Genomic DNA, 23,134 nt, shown 5'->3' with positions numbered 1-23,134 from the left:
AGGTCTAACATACAAGTCATTTGAGTCCCAGAAAGACAGGTGAACGAGGTTGACAAAAATTTTGTGAAAAGGTAACGGCTAAAAACCTCCCAAATTTGGTGAAAGATGTATATTTACAGATTTCAGAAGCTTGGTGAACTTGATGAACTTAAATTCAAAGAAAATCATGCCTAGATCTCTCAAAATCAAACTACTGAAAGACAAAGATAAAGAAAAAAAATCTTGCAAGCAGCCAGAGAAAAATGAACTACTACATAAAGAGCAAGGATTGAATGACTGCAGAGTCCAGCATAGCTAGAAGACACTTGAATGACACCTCCAGTCATGGAAAGTAAGTGACTATGAATCAGAAGCCCACATCCAGTAAAAATATTTTCCGTAATGAAGGTGAAATAAAGACATTCTGAGATGAAGGAAAACTTAGAAAGCTACTGTCAGCAGAATCGCCCTAAAAAAATGCTGAGGGTGAAGGGAGAGGAAACCAGGAGACCTCAGGAATGAAGGAAGAGCAGCAGAAAATTCAACTATCTAGGTTAGTATAAAAATCCTTATTTTTTTCTCTTAAATTGTTTAAAATATGTATGATTACTGAGAAAATAGGCAGGAATAAGGCAGGTGTTCTTAGGGGAGACTAAGCTACTGTAACAAGAATTCAGTAATTTAAGCAACAGGTTTGGGGCGCTTGGGTGGCTCAGTTAAGCGCCCGCCTCTTGATTTTGGCTCAGGTCATGATCTCGGTTGTGAGATTGAGCTCCGTCTCGGGGCTCCACTCTCAGCAGGGAGTCTGCTCGAGGGTTTTTTTTTCCCTCTTTCTCCGCCCCCTTCTGCCCCCCCCCATAAATAAATAAATAAATAAATAAATAAATAAATAAATAAATAACATTTTTAAAACAACAACAGGTTTTTCATAGTCAGTGGGAAGAATTTGCCCTGGCCTTTCTGCTCACATTCTATTGGCACCCTTAATTGCAAATTCAGCTGCGAAATGTAGTGGAGCTGGGGCAGCCATGCTCTGGGTTATAACTCAATTACTTAGGAAGAAAGGGCAAATGGATTTTGATGAATAGTTAGCAGCCTCTCCCACAGCAGAAAGAGAAAGGAGGCATTTTGGATACAGGGGACAATATGATCAAAGGTAAGGAAGAGAGAAACCTCATGCAGGGAACTAATAGCAATTTTGATGTTGCTGGAATGTAACTAAAGAGATAAAGCTAGAGGGGTGGGTGAGAGCAAATGACGTTGAATTTTCTTGAGGAGTTGAAGGGTTTCATGTAGCAGATTTTCATTTCAGTGAGCTACTCAGGGGTGAAAGATGGGGGAACAGAAGACTAGAGGAGAGAAACCCAATTAGGAACTTAGGGGAATAGTTTTGGTGAGAAGTGATAAAGTTTTAAAAGTAGGCTGTGATAATAGCATAGAGGGCTGGTTTCAGAAATATCTACTGAGGTAAAATCGTCAGAACTTGGTGAGGAGCGAGAAAGAAAGAAGCATCAAGAAAGGATCTCACATTCCTTACACAGATGACTGGTATCGGCATGGACCATCGCAGAGCAGGGGCAAATTTATTTAGGAAAAAAGGAGTTTGGTTTTAGGTGATAAAGATGAAATACTGTGAAGCTTAAATTCCTACAGAATATTTTTGGTTACATTAAATCTCAGTGAACAAGTCGGAGGTGTGTCGCTCAAGACAGAACTCCAGGGAGGTAATTTGGACCTAACCTACCTTTCATGTAACCTATTCTCTTCAATACATATACCTTTTGTTTCAACCACAAACTTTTCTCAAAGAGGCCTTCCCTGATTCTGAAATCTAACACAGGTTCACTTAACTCACAGCATCTGTACTGGCTTAATGACCCAAAGGATGGGGCTGGAGAGATGTTGGAAAGGAAATGATGTGATTTCGGTTTGCAGTCTGGGAGCCTAAGTGGGTAAAAGTACTCAGGTGCAAAAGCACATTTCGGTAGACAAAAAATATTCACACGTCTTGAGGCCGTGGTCTGGTGAAAGAGCAAAAGGAATCAAAAAGCTGGAACTGGATGAAGACAAGACCTTTCCTTCTCCGCTGGCACACCTTTACTCAGGGATCCTGGCAGTCCGCGTCTTGCTCCACTTTCCAAATAATACCACAGCAATGGTATTGTTTGCAGGGATTGGAGCCAGAGCGTGCTCGAAACCTCAGCTTTGGGTCCGGACTGCTCTTGAGCTACTGTTACCCTGCGTACAGCCCCCGATTCGCTGACTGACCTCGGGCACGTTGCTACTTACTCTCTATGACTTAAACCAGCTATCTGTAAAACGAGGATAACGTGGAATTTGGAGTGTTGTTATGAGGATTCATTGAGATAATACCCGTGAACGCTTACATATGAGGTTCAACAAATGTGGTGGAGTGACAGATGGACGACATAGCTCAAAGGAGCGAGGGAAGCAAGTCTAGAAAGCTGTAGAAGGGACAGACCCCCGGGCTCCCTTTGCCCTGCGAGGAGACCCGGGGAGCGGGTGCAAAGCCATACCCTGCCAATCTTGGCCCGCTTTTTCGCCGGTAACCCCGTGGCCACGTCTTACCTCACAATCCGGCGGGTCCCAGGCTGCAGCTTCAGTTCAACTCCGCCACGGGGCGCCCGCTGGCCGGGCCTCTGTGGGTTCAGCTGTGTGTGATGCGGCGGCCCGGGCGCCACGTCCGGTCTCCCAGGCAACCATATAAGCTTCCGGTTTGAGAGACGCCGTGGTTGGCGAGGGGCCACATTTCCGCCACGTGACCCCCTCAGGCACCTTGCGGGCTGAAGGGCTCGCGTCACCGGCCTGCAGCACCAGGCGTGTTCCGAAGTTCGACTTCCCCGCCCTGAGCAGCGGCAGTTCCTGGGGAAGTGGCTCCAGCAGGGACGGCCGGGCCTGGAGGGGCGGGGCCGGGGCTCGGCTCCCAGTTCCCGAGGCTTCGCTGAGAAGCCGGGCGGCAGCAAGACCGCTTCTCCTGAGCCGCCGAACTGGAGTTGGAGCTGGAACTCCGTGGGGCCGGGGCCCCGGCTGCCGGGCAGCGGCTCCTCCGGGCCGACGCCGCGGCGGAGAATGAGGCGGTGGTGGTGGCTGGCTCCCGGCGGAGCCGCCAGCCCGGAAGCACGCTGCGCTGGTTCATCACCGTGATCCTGTGTGCTGCCTTCCTGGGGCTGGTGAGAGCCGGGGCTGGAATCCTCCCAGGCCGGGGCGTGAGCAGGCGTCCTGCAGAGAACGCCGTCTTCTGAGTTCGTCTCACCTCTGCCGCTTGCAAACTGTGTGACCTTGGGCGCGTTAGTCTGCCTCAGCCTTAGTTTCCTAATCTGAAAAATGGGCACAGTTCTAATGTTGGAGGGTTATTGTCAAGTGCGAAATTGATTTTCCTAATATATTTGCCAGCTCCAGCAAACCTTCCTACTTCTTCTACGTGGGGTGGGGAGATAGAGATGCAAGGGGGTGTTGCCAGGTCTGTAGCTCCTGCCCCCTTGAGCCCACGCAGACCCCAAATTATTATACAAAGCTGCTTTTCTGGGATTTCCTCTTTCTTGTCTGACCAATTCAGGCAACTCCTTATTTTTGCAGATGGGGAAAATAGACCCGGAGAGGGAAAATGACTTTTCCGGACCACACAGCTGGTTTTAAGTGGTGGAGGCAGAAATAATATGTCTCTTACTCTGCCCACAATTCTAGATCCTTCAGTGCTTTTCTTAGAGCAAACTGCAAGGCTAGAAGCGCCTTTTGACAAACCCCTTGACTGCCCCCACAATTCCCTTATTTCTGGAGACCTCCCTCTCATCACTTGTCTGGAATATTAGGATCTTGGGGATTTGGGAGGGTGAGTCCTCTGAGGAGAGTCACTTCTCAGAGAATCCTCTGAGAAAGTCACTTAGCGTCTTTCGCTTAAGTCACAACAGATTCCTAGAGTATTTTGATTTGAAAAAAGAAAAATCATTGCAGACGCTTCTTGAGCCCTCAGCTTGTGCCAGGTCCTGTTTTAAGTGCTTTGCAGGCAGGGAGTAATTTGATTGGAGATGGAGCTCAGCCTTCCCTCCATGTACCAGGCGCTTGCTCTGCCCTTAGTTTGGGACTGCTCTGTCTTGGGCAAGATGCACACCCCTGTTTCGAGCAGAGAAGGCCAATTAGAGTGAATTATTCTTGAAGCATAGACCCATTAGAAACATTTTTAAGTGTCCAACAAATATTCTCTGATGGCTTGGGGTTTTCTTTGAAGAAAAATACAGATTTAGAAATGTTTGAATTGTCTATTTTCTGTGTATTTTGTATGTGTTAGAGGAGGGGCACCATGTGCATCCAGAAATATTGCTGTTTTAACAACATCAAAAAACAGGAATACTATTTTAATGGTTTGATAATTTACATTTTTAACATCTAAATTCCTGTGTTATTTGTGCATGTAGTATATTTCAAAGTGCACAAAACTATTTCAAAAATTATTTTAATGTTACATTTTACTGTTGATACAAGAGTTTTTTGTGGTATTACTCAAAAAGGAAACAAAATCGCAGCAGAGAGCCAAAAAAGTTAAAGAATTTTTTTTTTTAAACTTGAGAGTTGTCAAAACTAGAAAACCAGTAGGGTTTGACACACCAGATACAGGAACTTATAGTTCTAGTAGTCCTAGTACTGTCATCCTGAATTTTTCCTGACTGTGGGATTTAATCCCCTACATTACACTGAAATCCCCTCCCCTTCCTTTTTCTTTTGTAATTTAACTTAATTTTTTAGAGGTGGGGGAGGGGCAGAGAGAGAGGGAGAGAGAGAATCTCAAGCAAGTTCCAAGCCCAGCACGGAGCTGGATCTCACAACGGTGAGGTCATGACAGAGCTGATATCAAGCGGTGGATGCTCAACCGACTGAGCCACCCGGGCGCCCCTCCTCCTCCTTTTTTAACAGTGAAAAAGGCTACCATATAGACATTATTTTAATGATTGTGAATAAAGGATTTTGTCTTTTTAAATTTTAGGGAATGAGTGTTGCTATACTGGGACCCACATTTCAAGATTTGGCAACAAATGTGAACCGTAATATTAGCAGTCTTTCTCTGATTTTTGTGGGCCGTGCCTTTGGATTTTTGAGTGGCTCTGTGATTGGTGGAGTTCTTCTTGACAATATGAATCATTTTCTACTTTTGGGTAAGTAAAGATCAATTTTGGCTTTTTATGACTTTTAAGGCATTTACAATTTGTTTTTAAATATGAAACATTTTGGTTGACAACTCAGGTGGTTGTCCTCAGTGGAAATCGGGTTTCCTTGGTGCCTGTTTTCATCTCGGCAGTTATAGGGAATCTGTGCGGAGCCACTCTGGAAATTTAGATTAGCCTTAGAATGTGTTACTATCTTTAGCCTTCCTGACAGTCACTGTAATTTAGGCACCACCCCTGGATCACATACTAGTTGTCCAAAGAACTCTGCTTATCAGGGTTTAGGGCAGATCTCCTGGGGCCACCATAGATCAGAATAAATTCCTTGAACCTGCCCAGGCTAGGCCCTGAACTGAGAATGAAGGTGGGAAGTACTGGGGGTGAAATGACATAGGCTAAATTTTTGTCCCAGCCACCCCATGGTAATAATGCCCCAGACCTCGCCCTTCAAATAGTTGGCAAAGCTTTTAACTTACTCTTTTTTGAGTAAATAGACACGTTTAAAGAAAATCTGGATTAATGTGATAAAACTGCTTTGGGAGTAAGGAGAATAATTTACTGTCGTTGATGAATAAATGAGTAATTGCTGAGATTTCCAAAGTGGGTTGAGAATGTATAGATCCTTGTGTTTCCCTCCCTATTCCCAAGCTAAATTACTTAATACATTTCTACTACAAACTATCGTAACTGCCTTTTATTTTTCTTTTTAATTTTTTACCTCATATCTAAAAATCTTTTTGAAATATGAGAAGCTTAAGGAAATTTTTGAGGTGTCAGCTTTGCTGTAAAACTTTGCCCTGTAGTATATGGTTTGATTATCAGCAATGCTAGAAATGTACTTGTTAGGTTAACTTCTATTTTATAGTCCATAAAGATTATGGAAGCTTGTAAAGGCAATAACCGTTTGTAGAAGCTGCACCTCTCATCCACTCACTATTACTCAGTTGAAACGTGACCTACTTTGCATTTCTGGGAGTTTTTATGATGCTGACTTGATTCATGACTCTGCGAATATTGTTTTTTATAGCTGACTTTTACCTTTCTTCTCAGGGGTGTCAATGTTGACTACCACAGTTGGTCTCTACCTTGTTCCATTTTGTAAGACGGCAGTCTTACTGATTGTCATGATGTCCGTCTTTGGTGTTTCAGCTGGCATTCTGGATACAGGTCAGTGAGCCCTTCAGTGTCATCTGAGACTAGGGACTTTCTACTAGAAAAAGTAGAGCAGAGGACATCAAACTGTCATTTGCAGTGTAAAATGACACCAACCTACTGAATTGCTCATGCGGTCACCCACTCAGAACTACCTTCTGGCAACTACTCTTCTCTGCTCTTCTTGCCAAGTAGGGTGTCTGTTTTTGAGCAGTTCATGGAGTGGATTTAAACGATTTTGTTCAGTGAGAGATTATTGATTTGCAGTATCCAAACAGGAAAGGGTACCCCATGTGGGTAATTATGGTGCAGGTGAGTGGGCTTTCATTTTGGGACAGAACTTTATCAATGTAGTATGGGAGGAATTGATAGGTTAATAGGTTAAACCAACTTTGAAACTGTGTTTGGCTGAGGAATCATAGAAGAAGCTAATTTAAAAAGCACTCTGCCTTTTGAACTAAGAGAAACCTGTGCTGTGTATTATTTTCCTTCTCTCTCCTGCCACCCCCCTCAAAAGCTCCTGCTTTCCTGCAGGAGATCCTCTCCATGTGTCTTGTAATCTTTTAAAACCTACTAAACAACATACTTGGCATTTGTCTACCCCTAAAGCCAGCTCTTTTCTTCCCCTGCTCTACTGTTATCTGATACATTGGGGATATTTTATACTTTAGGCTTAGTTTGGTTGTGAAATTATGGGGTACAATTGTATGTTTATCTGCAAATAGGTTAAAAAGAAGAAAATGCAACACTTGGTGCTTCTTGCCTTTCACCTTTGTTTCCTGTAAGGGGCCCAGTAGAATTCTACAGTGTTCAGATTTCTGAACATGTGTTTTGCATCTGCTATGTACATAAATAATTTTCCTCAACTGGCTTTTTGGTAATTTGGCTATTATCTGATGATAATATATATTTAAAATGTTTACAAATAAATAAATATCCACCTCTTTCCTGCCTCCTCCCCCTCTCCCCCCTGCCAGCCTGGTGTTAGAACTGTCTTGTAAAAAGCCTTGGGCTAATGTGCCTGGCTCTAGGAGGTAGTGGTTTACTGGCTTGTAGCATCCATTTGTGAGTATGTGATGTTCCCGATGCTCAGAGTTCTCTGGTGGTGGTAGGTTAGAATTCCTTAATCACGGGGCGCCTGGATGGCTCAGTCGTTAAGCGTCTGCCTTCGGCTCAGGGCGTGATCCCGGCGTTATGGGATCGAGCCCCACATCAGGCTCCTCCACTATGAGCCTGATTCTTCCTCTCCTACTCCCCCTGTTTTTGTTCCCTCTCTCGCTGGCTGTCTCTATCTCTGTCAAATAAATAAATAAAATCTTTAAAAAAAAAATTCCTTAATCATGACATTGACTGAGTTGCAACATCTGATAACTGAGAATACTTTAATCCTTGTGCCATGTAAAATAGACTCATCCTCCTTCTGATAGTAATGAACTGTTAATGATTAAATCATTTTCCTCATCTTTCATTGGTAGGTGGTAACGTCCTAATCTTGGCTATTTGGGGGGACAGAGGAGCCCCACACATGCAGGCCTTACACTTCAGTTTTGCCTTGGGTGCCTTTTTGGCTCCACTGCTGGCTAAGTTGGCACTGGGCACGACGGTGTCTGCTGAAAACCACACAGAGGCTGACTCTAACCATTCTGCCCTCAACCAGTCATCCGAAGCTGACTCAGAATCTCTACTCGGAGTACCTGACAATATGAATTTACTGTGGGCGTACGCTGTTATCGGTACTTACGTTTTTGTAGTTGCTGTCTTATTTTTGGCTCTGTTTTTAAAGAAAAGCTCAAGGCAGGAAAAAGCAAAAGCATCTGCTCAGCGGTCTCGAAGAGCTAAATACCACAACGCCCTTCTTTGTCTCCTTTTTCTGTTCTTCTTTTTTTATGTTGGAGCCGAGGTAACATACGGCTCTTACGTGTTCTCGTTTGCGACCACCCATGCTGGCATGAAAGAAAGTGAAGCGGCTGGGTTGAACTCCATCTTCTGGGGGACCTTTGCAGCCTGCAGGGGCCTAGCAATCTTTTTTGCTACATGTTTACAACCTGGAACCATGATTGTGTTAAGCAACATTGGCAGCCTGACATCATCCTTATTGCTGGTGCTTTTCGACAAGAGCCCAGTTTGCCTCTGGATAGCGACTTCGGTGTATGGGGCCTCGATGGCAACCACGTTTCCCAGTGGTGTTTCTTGGATTGAGCAGTACACGACCATCCATGGGAAATCTGCAGCATTTTTTGTAGTTGGTGCTGCCCTGGGAGAAATGGCTATTCCTGCAATAATTGGGATTCTTCAAGGACAATACCCTGATTTGCCTGTAGTTTTGTACACGTCTTTGGGAGCAGCGATAGCCACGGCTATTTTATTTCCTGTGCTCTATAAATTAGCCACCTCACCTCTCAATCAACAGCGAAAAGAACACAGAAAAAGCGAGGACCAGAAAGCTTTGCTGTCTAGTTCCGAGCTAAATGACTATGAGGAAGAGAATGAAGAAGATGATGCAGAAAAATGGAATGAAATGGATTTTGAAGTGATTGAAATGAATGATACAATGAGGAATTCTGTAATAGAGACATCTAGAAATATTCTGACGGAGCCCTTAGCTGAAGTCTCCAGTCAATCCCACTCCAGTGCAGGGGTGTTGGAGTCCTCTCCGGTTAGTAGTGGCAAGTCCCCTGTGAATCACCTTGCGAGAAACCAGGCTAAAAGGGACTAACACCTAGAGAAGATGGATTATTCTGACCTCCTTGAATAATCTCCAGTTCTAAAGAAGCCAGTCAGAGCAGAGCATTAACAGATTTTCAACATGTTTTGGGGATCAAAACTTCTAGTTCAGAGTATAGCAAACGCAACAAAGTTTTGAAAGGTTCTGTAATTCCTAGAGTTTTCCATAAAGAACAAATGGTCTCGTACAGCAGGATCTTGTTGTGAGGCCAGTGTTTGGCATGGGGCTGGTTAGGTAATGTTTTATGGTCTCCACCCCTCAGAGCATGCAAAGAAGGGGTTTGTTGTTGAGAAGTTGGGTGCCGTTCTAGTAGAACGAGACCATCTAGTAGTCAAATCGTTTAGCTGAAGAAATGATCAGTCATCGGTATTCCACCAGGGACGTAGAGGAGTGTCGTTTCATAAGAGAACAACTTTGAAAATGGACAGAGATTTGTATTAATTGCTTTGCCCTCCCTGTAGTGTTGCGCCAGAGAATGCTGATGCCTCATTTGATCTCTGATTTCTGTGAAGGGAACACGGAACAGGACCCTATAGACCTAGCTTCAGACCTTGATTGCTGCTTACTAGTTTTGTGGCCCTGCATTCAGTCACTTCACTTAAGTAGGCCTTGTTTATCCGTCTCCTGATCTGTGATTCTATTAGTGAAAATGAGATGATTTTCAAACTAGGAATCCATCAATTTCAAAGTTTGTGCAAGAAAAAAAAAGTAAAAAAAAAAAAGTTTGTGCAAGGCATCTGTTAGAAATTAACATAAGTGCCATCAATTCTTCATTTCAAATGAGAAGTGAAACAAAATTGATAGTTTTGAGAATGCTGATTATGAATACATGTCAATTTAAGAGACTCAGTGTTTAATAATTACCTGCAAAACACATTTTTCAGTACTGTGCTTCATCAGTTCTAAGATGTACCTTTTTTTACATTTTCTCCCACATTTTTAACATCTCTAAAATCAGAATATGTCTTAAAGTCAGTGGTCACGTAACATTTTGTGACAACATTTAATTGACAGTAATTGATATACAAAATAATGTTGCATGTTACAATCGGTGTCTTGCAGTAATTCATTCAATTATGGAGATTTTACTATTTTTACAGACATTTTAAAAAGAAAAGTTATTTTTGTATGCTGATTTTCTTGGTGTTCAAGTGGGGTTTGGATGCAACGTTCCGACTTTAAAAGCTGTTCCAGAGTTACTGTGTTAGTAGTGGGACCTACCTAAGTAACGAAGTCTGGGTCTGAGCCTTGCTCTTCCAGAATTTGCTCCTCATTGAGTCTGGCTGGTGATGACATTGTAAGCACTAAACTAGGCTGCTAGCATAATTTACAAAGAGACACAGTCTTTTCCAGTATTTGGAATGTTTGTATCACCCACCCAGGGCTCTTCCTTCCTGAGTTTGAAATACCTGGGAAACCAAAATAATGATTAGAAAGGGGCCTGGTGGCTTAGGAGTCAGGGATCACAAAGGTACTTTATGAGTGTGGCAAAGCTGGTATGAGCTCTCCTTTGATAAATGACTAGTACTGCAGCTTTTGTTTATTTCTCTTTACCATGTTTTATGGTGAATAACATGTAATTTCTGCCTGCTTGCAATATGTTTGCTTTCTCATATTTAATTTCTACAAATTCGCCTTTGTTTTTTCTTGAGTGAAATGAAGTATCTTTTTTGACTACTGCCCATTCACCTTCAATACCTGCCACAATATGGGGTTGTATATAATCTAGCAATTTTGGGGAGGGCCAGTGGAGAAATTAATAGTAAAAAACGTATTTTTGCTCTTGTTGTATTGTACGTTTCTCTTAGCAGGAACTTGGAGGCCACCTGTGTTCCATTGACTGCCTTTTCTCAGGTTGTTGGAAGTTAGGCAGAGGTGCTATTTGGCAGCTGGGAGGCTTGCTAGAACAGAGATTCATCTGCAGCTCAGGGAGAGAAGGATGATAATAAGAACATGGCAGAAAATTTGGAAATCCACACTGGAAAATCCACCAGAGTTCCACAAACCGAAATGTGATTGGCCATATGAGCTTGTAGGCATTGTTAAAGTTTGATGATGTATTTCCATATTGGAAGGATATGACTTTGTACGATTCTGAGAATTAGCATTCATTCTAATAATCAGTCCTTAGGTAAGTGTCTGCTGATATACAAGTAACCAATACTGAGGTTTTCTATTGCTGAATAACAGATTTAGCAGTTTACAACAACATTTTTGTTTAAGTAGGCTCCATACCCAGTGGGGACCCCAGTGTGGAGCTTGAACTCGCAACCACGAGCTGGAGACCTGAGCTGAGATCAAGAGCTGGCCGCTTAGCCGACAGAACCACCCAGGCACCCTAACAACAGACAGTTTTTATCTCCCAGTTTCTCGAGTCAGAAATTTGGGCACGACGTCACTGGTCCTCTGCTTAGGGTCTTGTGGGGCTGCAGTCACGATGTTGGATAGAGCTGTGCCCCTTTTTGGAGCTTAGGGTTCTCTTCCAGAGCCATGTATGTGGTTGTGACAGTATTCAGTTCCTTGCTGTAGTGGGCTCAGGTGCTTTTTTTTTTTTTTTTTTTTTTTGCTGGCTGTGAGCTGCCACCAGTCCCAATTCCTAGAACCTCCCACGGTCTTTTGCCGTGCAGCCCTCTGTAGATCTCGCACAACATGGCAGCCCATTTCGTCAAAGCTAGCAGGAGAATCTCTCACCCGCGTCTGCTAAGCCGGAGTCTTCTTTAACATAATACAATCATAGGAGTGTCATACCATCTCCTTTGCCGTATGCTCTTGGCTAGAAGCAAGTCACAGGTTCTATCCAAACTCCTGGGGAGAAGCTAGTACTGAGATGTGACTCACTGGGGATTAACTTAGAGTGTGTTTGCTACAATCTGGTACTTGCAAAACCAAGGTCTGAGAGAACTAAAAAGTTTGAGCTGGGAACAAGAAGCCCTCAGCAGTCATCGAAAGTGATTATAGGTACCAAACTGAGTGAGCTGATGTGGGGGTAGAAGGCTCCCCATGGGCCTGGCCAATAAACCTGATAGAGGAAATTCTTTTTGTTTGTGAGCAATGGATGGGCTAACTCAGTTAGGCTTTTTTTTCTCCTTGACATTTTATGTTCTTTCCCACTGTGCTTTTAACTTGTTCAAATGCAGCTTTCTATGAGAGAAGTAGGTAAATTTCAGTTCAGTTATATTTTCATAGTAAAATCCAAGAACACTTTGAGAGCATCTTTCAATTTTCTTAAAGAAAAATCCTTTTTAAAAAATCAGTTTTTATCATAAAAGTAATGAAGGTATTAAAAAAAGGTTATGCTGTAAGATTAGGGAAGGACATAAAAATGTAAGTAATTTATACAAAGTTTTTATTTAAGTAAGCTATGTGCCCATTGTGGGGATTGAACTCCCAACCCCTGAGATCAAGAGTCGTATGCTCTACCAACTGAGCCAGCCAGGCACCCCTGTATAAATAATTTATAATTCTAAACACCTGGAAAATTTCTTAATATTTCTCATCAATGTAATTTCGTGGGTAAAGGGATAAAAAAAAAAAATTCCCTCCTACCAGATAAACTTTCAGAAACAACTTGAATTTTGTGTCCAGAGACATTAATGCTGCAGTTGATGGACTGGTTATTAGTTTGAAGAATTGTAATTTATTAAAACAAAACATCCTAACTGATCAGTGGAGTAACACCCTCCTGAAAACTGTGTGAGACCCGGATTGCATATATAATGATTTCATTTCAGGTAGGATCATCGAATAATCAGGATAGCTTTCTCATAACCAGAACTTCTGGTTTACCATAGCAGTGTATCACTCCTGCCACTTAAAAGTTATTACTAAAATAGAGCTTAAAGTTCTCATTGGAAGTAGATACATTCTTCTGGGATACCCTGTATCTGTGTTAAGTGCCACTTGTTCATAGTGCTGTGAATGTGTGTGCGTTTGCATACATGAACTCACAGATATTATGTGTTTGACATTTTCCTATACCGTGGGGGTACAGTGGGGGTAGAGGTGGTCCAAGTTTGTTAGAAATGGGCCTTTTTTTTAATTGAAATTTTTATTACAATTATAGATTTGCATGCAGTTGTACATTGTAGTTTTTTGTGTTTTGTTTTTGTTTTTGTTTTTTTCCAAATTTGCTGAGCAAGGGCTACTTGCTCAGTCTGGAGAGTAGAGAACTAGACTAGTGCTTCTCATATGTTAATGTGCATTTGAATTGCGTGTTAAAATATAGATTCTAATTCAGTAGTACTAGGGGCTGGGATTCTACATTTCTAACAAGCTCTTAGGTGATGGGGAGCTATTGGTCTGTGGACTGACCACATTTTTGGTAGCAAGATTCACTTTTTGAGAGGGTCAAATTCTTTGCTACTTTTGGGAACTCAGTTTGTTTTTGCTTTTCTAAATCTGACCCTAAATCTGTAGGAGTCTGTAGTACCCATGCGTCCCCTCCTCTCTCTTACACACAAACTCTATTCTGAGTTCTCTTCTGTCCTCTCCATTTACTGCATTGGCTGTTGAATATTTATTTCTTATGTCTGTTGAATGCCTCCTATTTGTCAGTCTCTATGAGAGGTGCTATGTTACAGTGGTGAAAAGATCAGAATGTTCCTACCTCCGTGGACCCTACCCTCTAAAGCAGTACTGTCCAGTAGAATTTCCCACAATGATGGGAATATTTTATATCTGCACTGCCCAGTAGCCGCTGGTCACATGTGGTGAATCGAGCCTTTGAAATATTGCTAATACACAGAAAATGAATTTTTAATGTAAATATCTGCATTAGCTGGTGGCTGCCATATTGGATTAACACAGGTCTAGCGGGAGAAACCAAGTATCAAATAATCACACAAGGTGTTTCCAGGAAGGCTTTATTTTCTGTTATTCAAGAAATTTACAAGTATCTGGGGTCAGAAAGGTTGTGCTAGATACCTTCTCAAATGGCCTAATATAAATTATCATGGCACTTTAGGAAAGGCCTGGTTTTACTGGGTCCTGATGGTAGAAAGTTGTGCTTAGTAATCTAAAAGAGAAGGTTTGTCTTTCCACGTGTGTCAAGGAAGTAGACTGAGGCTGGTCACCTCGTTTGTCAGGAGGATTTACGCTCTTTCCCTTTATGCACTTTGGCCAGTTGGCATTTGAGCTAGGTTGAACTTGGATTTTGCTTTAGCTATAAGTAGTTTCATATTTAATGAGTTAAAATTGTATAACATTGAATTTTTTGCAAAGAGAATTTTTCTGTATTTTCTAACATTTGGGGGTGGTTGTCTTAATTATGTGTTCTCCTGTCCTCTACTTCTGCCTTGTTCATTTCTTTTAATTCTGCAGGAAAGATCGCGTAGGTTCTTGCACCATGGCTGTTAATTCTTACGTATTGTCTTCCTTTTGGCTTATATTTTTAAATGCAGAGTGCCTTTCCTGTCTGTCTCTGACTTTAGGGCAACTTGCCCTTGATGTGTTTGGTTATGTCGTTAATGGATGGCCTGGAGAAGTGGTAAAGTTGTTCGATGACATGAGTGACTTAAGGTGGTGGGCTTCTTAGCTTCTGAACAACTTGGTGAGGTTACAGAGTGCTTTTTAAAAGAATCAGTTTCAGGGACGCCTGGGTGACTCAGTCTAACGTGTCTGCCTTCGGCTCAGGTCATGATCTCGGGGTCCTGGGATCGAGTCCCACATCCGGCTCCCTGCTCAGCGGGGAGTCTGCTTCTCCCACTGCCCCTGCTTGTGTGCTTGCTGTCTTTCACTCTCTGTCGCTGACAAATAAAATCTTTTTTTTTTTTTTTTAAGATTTTATTTATTTATTTGACAGAGATAGAGATAGCCAGCGAGAGAGGGAACACAAGCAGGGGGAGTGGGAGAGCAAGAGCAGGCTCCCAGCAGAGGAGCCTGATGTGGGGCTCAATCCCATAACGCCGGGATCACGCCCTGAGCCGAAGGCAGGCGCTTAACCGCTGTGCCACCCAGGCGCCCCATAACTGACAAATAAAATCTTAAAAAGCAAAACAAAAGAATTATTTTTAATTGTGATAAAATAGACATCAAATTTACCATCTCAACCATTTTTAAGTGTATAAATTCAGTGGCATTAAGCACATTCACATTATTATGCAATCGTCACAGCCATCATCCTCAAAACTGAAACTCCGTAACCCATTACACACTGTAACTCCCCATTCCACCCTCTACCAGCCCTGACAACGATCAGTCTACTTTCGGTCTCTACAAATTTCACCACTGTAAGTACTTCATATAAATAGCATTATACAGTATTTGTCCTTTTATGACCAGCTTATTTCACTTAGCATGTTGTAGCATGTGTCGGATTTCCTTTGTAAGGCTGAGGAATAGTCTTTTGAATGTATACTTTGTTTATCCATTTATTGCTTCCGCCTTTTGGCAATTGTGAATAACGCTGCTATGAAAATCGATGTACACGTATCTGTTTGAATTTCTGCTTTCAGTTCTTTTGGGTATCCCCACAAGTGCGATTCCTTGATTATATGTTCTGTTTTTAATTTTTTAGGGTGCTTCCATTGTTGAACTAAGATAATATTGTCCTACTCAGTTTTCCCAGAAGAAATGAGCTATAGGAAGAGGATAGAGAAATCCATGCCTTTGTTAGTATTGCTTCAAACCCTAAGCAGACGTTTAGCCCATTATGGTCAACTTAGTATCACCCACATACTGAGTAGATGAAAGGGTGCATCAGACCTCTACCTCAAAGTTTTGTTCTCTTTGCTTCCCGTTTTTATGGTCATTGAGCACGTGTTGGGGAGCTTGCTCTGTTTGAAATCCTACCTGAAATGAAACCAAATCTGCACCGGTTGGAGGTGGCCTTTCTAGCCAGGTTTTCACCAATCTGTTTTGAGTTGGGGGACTTAACGAGGTAGGGATGGCCTCGTAGATTGATTACATCTGTATTTAAGACTGCTCACAACTTACATGGCTTTGTACAATGTAAAAGCTTGTTTGAATAAAATATTGATATAAATAAATACTCGTTGGTCTAAGATAAATTTGGTGTTTCATTTCATGGAAGCTTAAAAATGAATTTGGCATCTCTCCAGAAATTAGTCAAGAATATTTCCAGATTTTAGATTGCGAGCGTTCCAATATATATGTGGTAGTTGTATTGGGTTCCTAAAGTGTGAATAGTGTATTATTTTCACTGTACTTGGATATTTTACAAATGACATCTAACATTTTTGATGACATCTAACATTTCTGGCCCTTCAGTTTCTCTTAAGTTTATGATCCAACTTCTAAATTTACAAGTCCACCGAAGAAGCTTTTGCTAGCTGGACATCTAGTGAATATTTTACTGATTAAGATGATTACAGTTATGTCTTTGTTTCAGAATGGAAAGGAAGTTTTCAAAATTGCACGGCAAGCAGAAACCGGGGGTGTTTCTCCTTGCTTCCCTTCTCTGAAGAACCTGCAGCTGAAAGCCTGCTGTTAGTGACCACAGCCTTTTTTGTCTTGTTTAAAACAACTGTAGTGCTAATCGGGTTAAATGCTTCTAGCTTGGAGTGTGACTCAGGTGGACAGCAAGCGCTCCACCCCCTTCACACTTCACTGGAGTCTTTGGGAAAGATATTTTTAAAGTGGGAACCTTTGAGCTGAGAGAAACTAAACGGCGCACTCTCCTGTCTTCTCTGAGCAGTTAGTAATGACACTGTAGGTGTCCTTACTTGACTGCTGCCATCTCTGCTTTCAGCGATCTAAGTTCACAGCTGTGCACCTTGCTCCGGGCAGGGATCTTCTTGTACCTTTGCCTTGTGCCAGGGACTGTGGGCAAACTTCGGCTTGTTCTGGCTCCTCCTAAACACGGAACTCTAGAGCCTTGGCATTGAGCCAGATATGATGGGCTTTCGAGTATAGCTGACTGTGATATCCAGGGGCCCCCAGTGCTTTCCCTGAGGAAGCAGGAGCTTGCTGTATGGTTACACTCCTGCTTCAGCTTCCATGGATTTGGTTGGGATGAGAGCAGGCTGAATGACCAGGACGTCTGCTCCTCAGTGCTCCCCAGGCGGGAAGGCCGGGGGAAGACACTGTGGTTTACAAGGACACAGACATGAGGGTTGGCTGGGGCTCCTGCCACCACCCACTGGAAAAGATAATGGTTCGAGGAATGGAATTTTTCTATTTGCTCACTCTAGCAACCATTTCATTCTCTCTCTTTTGGGAAACTTGAATGGACCCTATAGAACACATTATAAAAGCACATATGTGGTGTGATGGTTAAGTGTGGGATCTGGAGTCTATCAGCCTGAACTTGAATTCTGACTCTGCCGCCTACTACCTTGGTCACACTACTCAATCTCTTGGCCTCTATTTTCTTTCATGGGGTAGGCAGTGAGACTTAAATGAAGTAATGTTTGTAAAGCATCTGGCATATTGCACCATACATACGTTGACAGGCTAAATTGTGTTGCTCTCCTCCTCCCTCCTCCCTATGCTGAAGTCCTAACCTCTAGTGGCCCAGACTGAATATTTGGAGATAGGGCCTTTAAAGAGGCAGTGAAGCTAAAATGAGGTCATTAAGGTGAGTCCTAATCCAACATGATTGGTATCCTTATAAGAGGAGGAAATTTGGACACAGCCGTCTACAAGCCACTGGGAGAGGTCTCAGAGGAAGCCAGCCCTCCAATGCCTTGCTCTCAGACTTCTAGCTTCCAGAATCTTGAGGAAGATTTCTGTTGTTTAAGCCACGCAGTATGTGGTACTTGTTTTGGCAGCCCTAGCAAACTAATAATATACATAGTAAGTACATAATGAGGGTTAGTTACTATTACTCTTTTTATTATTATTGTTTCCAAACCACTCAGCCAAAGGACAAAATAAAGCGGCCACAAATGGGAAATTTTATCCAGAAAGTAATATTCACTAATTTAGTAAAAGACCATTAACAAAAAGGAAATTATAAGAGTTTTTAATAACTGTGGTTGGGAAGGCCGGGCAGGACGCCCTGACTAGGCTAATAAGGTTACGTGTCACAAGAACATTTAGTTGTCCTGACACATTAGTAAGGAGACCTGTGGCTGCGGGGCGCTTGGCTGGCTCAGTTGGTTAAGCGGCCGACTCTTGATTTTGGCTTCAGTCATGATCTCGGGGTCTTGGGATCTCAGCCCTGCATCAGGCTTCTCGCTCTGCAGGGAGTCTCCTTGAGAGTCTCCCTCTCTGTCTGCCCTCTGTCCCGACTTGCACGTGTGCACACACACACACTCACATTCACTCACTCTCTCTCTCAAAAAAAAAAAAAAAAAAAAAAAAACCGACACGTGGCTGCAAGTTCACACAGCTGGCCTGGGGAGCTCTCTGCTCAGGTACCGTGCAAAGGGTGGACTTCTTGGACCCGATCAAACAGCTAAGATAAATGGAGCCCACTAGCAATAAAGGAGTGAGAAATAGCAAGAGCACATAATTGTTTTTAGTGGGTATTATGTGTGCAGTAATACAATCAAATAGTACAAAGGTAAATTAAAAAGATTTTATTCACCCTTAACTCCAACCCCCATTAAAGCAACAACTCTTATTGTCATTTCTGTGTGTCTTCTAGAGATATCTGTAGATAGACAAAGTAGTGTTTATATGTATTTTGAATATGTACATATATAAAATGAATATAAATTCATCTTATTTTTGAGAAATAATTGATATGTAACAGTGTATTAGTTTTAGGTGTACAATATAACGATTTGATATATGTATGCATTGTAAAATGATCACCACTATAGGTTTAGGTAACATCCATCACCACACATAGAAATTTTTTTCATGTAATGAGAATTTTATGCTTTTTTTTTTAATTTACTCTTAGCAACTTTCAAATATACAATACGATATAGTTAACTATTACATCCCCATGACATTTTAACAAGAAGTATATACGTTTTGACCCCCCTTCACTCATTTTGCACACCCCCTACCCCTCACCTCTGATAACCATCAATTTGATCTCTGTGTCTTTAAGTTCAGGGTTTTTTTCAAAAATTTTTTTAATTAAAAAAATTTTTTAAGATTCTACATATAAGTGATTTATCATACAGTATATGTCTGTTCCTGTTTGACTTATTTTGCTTACCGTAATGCCCTCAAGTTCCACTGATGTATCACATGGCAGGATTTCCTTAATTTTATGGATAATATTCCTCTGTGTGTATGTGTGTGTGTGTGTGTGTGTGTGTGTGTGTGTGTGTGTGTATCACATTTTCTTTATCCATTTATTGTCAATGGACATTTTCCATGTCTTGGCTATTGTACATTTTCTAGTTCCTTGAGGTATAAATTTAGGTTGGTAGAGATTTTTGTTGTTTTTTAATGTAGGCATTTATTGCTATGAACTTCCCTGTTAAAACTACTTTGGTTCCATCATTAGTTTTGGTATGTTGTGTTTCCATTTTCATTTGTCTCAAGATATTTTTAAATTTCTCTTTTGATTTTTTTCTCTGACTCATTGGTTGGTCAGTAACGTGTTGTGTAATCTCCACGTATTTGTGAATTTTCCCATTTTCTTCCTGTAACTGATTTCTAGTTTTATACTGTTCTTGTCAGAATAGACACTTGAGAAGAATTCAGTCTTTTAAAATTTATTAAGACTTATTGTGGCCTAATATCTATCCTGGGGAGTGTTCCATGTGCATTTAAGAACAATGTGTATTCTGCTGATTTTGGATGGAATGTTCTGTAAGTGTTATGTGTTTGGTCTCATGTGCTTTTTAAGGCCCATGTTTCCTTATGGATTTTCTCTCTGCATGATATGTCCATTGATGGAAGTGGGTAATGAAATCCCCTACTATTATTGTATTGCTGTCCATTTCTCACTTTAGGTCTTTTAATATTTGCTTTATATATTTAGGTGCATGTATATTGGGTACATAAATATTTACAAATGTTATATCCTTTTGTTTGACTCCTTTATCATTATGTAGTGATCTTCTTTGTATCTTATTAGAAACTGTCTTAAAGTCTATTTTGTCTGATACAAGTATAGCTATCCCAGCTTTATTTTGGTTTCCATTTGCATAGAATATACTTTTCAGCCCGTTCACTTTCAGTTTGTGTGTGTCCTTAAAGCTGAGGGAGTCTCTTGTAGGCAGCATATCATTGGGTCTTATTTTTTAATCCACTCAGCCATTTTGTACTTTATTTTTTTTTTTTTAAGTAGGCTGCATGTCCATTGTGGGGCTTAAACTCACAACCCTGAGATCAAGAGTTGCATGCTGTAGTGACCAAGCCAGGCAGGTGCCACTCCCCCCCACCCCCCAGTTTTGTGTATTTTGATTGGAAATTTTAGTTCATTTACATTTAAAGTAGTTATTGGTAGATATGTACTTATCACAGTTTTGTTAATTGTTCTGTATTTTGTGATTCCTTTGCTTCTTTTCTTGCTTTGTAGTTTGATAATTTTCTGTAGTGGTATCCTTAAATTCCTTTCTTTTTTTCAATTTTTATTTTTTAACTATGTTCAATTAGCCGACATATAGTACATCATTAGTTTTTGATGTAGTGTTCAACAATTCATCAGTTGCGTAAAACACCCAGTGCCCATCACCACTCTCCTTTTTTTTGAAGATTTTATTTATTTGAGCAGGGGGAGGGAGAGGGGCAGAAGGAGAGGGAGAGGCAGGGAATCTCAGCAGACTTTACGCTGAGTGCAGAGTCCTACATGGGGCTCGATGTCACAACCCCAAGAGCATGACCTGAGCCGAAACCAAGAGTCAGAGCCACCCAGGCACCCCAGATTCCTTTATCTTTTGCATACCTAAAATAGGCTTTTGCTTGTGATTACCATGAAGCTTACATGAAATACCTTATATTTGTAACAGTCTATTTAAAATCGATGTTTGCATATTATTTTTTTACGTTTTTATTTTAATCACCCAGTGCTCATCACAAACGCACTATCACCTATTTCACCCGTCCCACCCACCTCCCCTCTGGTAATGAACACTTTGTTCTCTATAGTGAAGAGTCCGTTTCTGGTTTGTCTTTCTCTCTCTCTCTTCCCCCCCACCCCCTTGCTCATTTGTTTTGTTTCTTAAGTTCCACATATGAGTGAAATCATATGGTATTTGTCTTTCTCTGACTGACTTATTTCATTTAGCGTTATACTATAGTTCCATCCATGTTGTTGCAAATGGCAAGATTTCATTCTTTTTGATGGCTGAATAGCATTCCATTATGTATTTATACCACTTCTTTATCTATTCATCAACTGATGGACACTTGAGTTGCTTCCATATCTTGGCTATTATAAATAATGCTGCTATAAACATAGAAGTGCATGTATCCTTTTGGATTAGTGTTTTTGTATTCTTTGGGTAAATATCCAGTATCGGGACTGCTGGATCATAGGGTAGTTCTATTTTTAACTTTTTGAGGAACTCCCATACTGTTTTCCACAGTGGCTGCACCAGTTTGCATTCCCAACAGTGCATAGGGTTCCTTTTTCTCCATATGCTTTCCAATAACTGTTGTTTCTTGTGTTGTTGATTTAGCCATTCTGGCAGGTGTGAGGTGATATCTCATTGTAGGTTTTTTTTTTTTTTATAAAGGTGGGCAACAAAGCAAAGTTTATTGAGCGATAGTAAAGTTTATTGCATGATAGTACAAAGCTCCTGGAGAGGGAGGGGATCTGAGAGGGTTGCCCCTCATTGTAGTTTTGATTTTTATCTCCCTGATGATAAATGGTGTTGAGCATCTTTTCATGTGTCTGTTGCCCATCTGGATGTTTTCTTCGGTGAAATGTCTGTTCATGTCTTCTGCCCATTTTTTAATTGGATTATTTGTTTTTTGGGTGTAGAGTTGTCTAAGTTCTTTATAAATTTGGGTACTAACCCTTGATGGGCTATGTTATTTGCAAATATCTTCTTCCATTGTGTAGGTTGCCTCTTAGTTGTGTTGATTGTTTCCTTTTCTGTGCAGAAGGTTCTTATTTTGTGTAGTCCCAGTAGTCTATTTTTGCTTTTCCTTTTGTTTCTTTTGCCTCAGAGGGAGGTATATTTCCTCTAAACCTACTTTTGTTGAGGTTTTTTTTTTTTTTTTTTTTTTTTTAAATCATGAATGGATGTTGTACTTTGTCAAATGGTTTTTCTGTAATCTATGGCAGTGATCAAATGGTTCTTATTGTGATGTATCATCGATTGATTTGCAAATACTGAACCACTCTAGCAACCCAGGAATAAATCCCACTTAATGGTGGTGAATGATTTTTTAATGTATTGTTGAATTTGGTTTGCTAATACCTCATGGAGGATTTTTGAGTCTATATTCACCAGAGATATTGGCTTATAGTTGTCTTTTTTTGGTATGGTTTTACCTGGTTTTGGTATCAGTGTAATGCTGGTGTCATAGAATACATTTGAAGCTTTCCTTCATCTTCTATTTTTTGGAATAGTTTGAGAAGAGTAGGCATTAACTCTTTATTTTATTTTTTTTTAAAGATTTTATTTATTTATGTGACTGAGAGACAGCCAGCGAGAGAGGGAACACAGCAGGGGAGTGGGAGAAGAAGAAGCAGGCTCCCAGCGGAGGAGCCCGATGTGGGACTTGATCCTGGAACGCCGGGATCACGCCCTGAGCCGAAGGCAGACGCTTAACCGCTTTGCCACCCAGGCGCCCCGGCATTAACTCTTTAAATGTTTGGTAGAATTTGCCCGTGAAGCCGTCTGGTCCTGGACTTTTGTTTGATGGGAGCTTTTTGATTACTGATTCAATTTCTTTGCTGGTAATTGGTCTGTTTAAATTTTCTCTCTCTTCCTGTTTCAGTTTTGGTATGTTATATGTTTCTAGAAATTTATCCACTTCTAGGCTGTCCAGTTTCTTGGCATATAGTTGTTCCTAATACTCTCTTATAATTGTATTTCTGTGATGTTGGCTGTTATTTCTCTTCTCTCATTTGTGATTTTATTTATTTGGATCATTTCTCTCTCTCTCTTTTTTTTTAATCAATTTTACTGATTTTTTTTTTTCCCCAAAGAACCAGCATCTGCTTTCATTGATCTGTTCTATTGGGGTTTTTTTAGTGCTATATCGTTTATTTCTGCCCTAATATTTACTATCTCCTTCCCTCTGCTGGTATTAGGTTTAGTTTGTTGTTCTTTTCCTA

The 23,134-nt window shown here is 41.2% G+C and overlaps 1 protein-coding gene across 1 annotated transcript; it reads left to right on the top strand.

Moving 5' to 3' along the window:
• The first annotated feature begins 1,125 nt into the window (after window positions 1–1,125).
• Window positions 1,126–16,040, top strand: MFSD4B (major facilitator superfamily domain containing 4B). The gene is given in 6 exon segments (XM_026511599.4): window positions 1,126–1,135; window positions 2,980–3,170; window positions 4,979–5,147; window positions 6,207–6,323; window positions 7,784–9,000; window positions 9,002–16,040. Coding segments are annotated over 6 exon segments (1,734 nt in total). The 3' UTR covers window positions 9,032–16,040.
• The last annotated feature ends 7,094 nt before the right edge of the window (window positions 16,041–23,134 follow it).

Source organism: Ursus arctos, unplaced genomic scaffold (genome assembly GCF_023065955.2).
Source record: "Ursus arctos isolate Adak ecotype North America unplaced genomic scaffold, UrsArc2.0 scaffold_13, whole genome shotgun sequence".
Classification (NCBI taxonomy): Eukaryota; Metazoa; Chordata; class Mammalia; order Carnivora; family Ursidae; genus Ursus; species Ursus arctos.
This window is presented reverse-complemented; position numbering and strand designations above follow the sequence as displayed.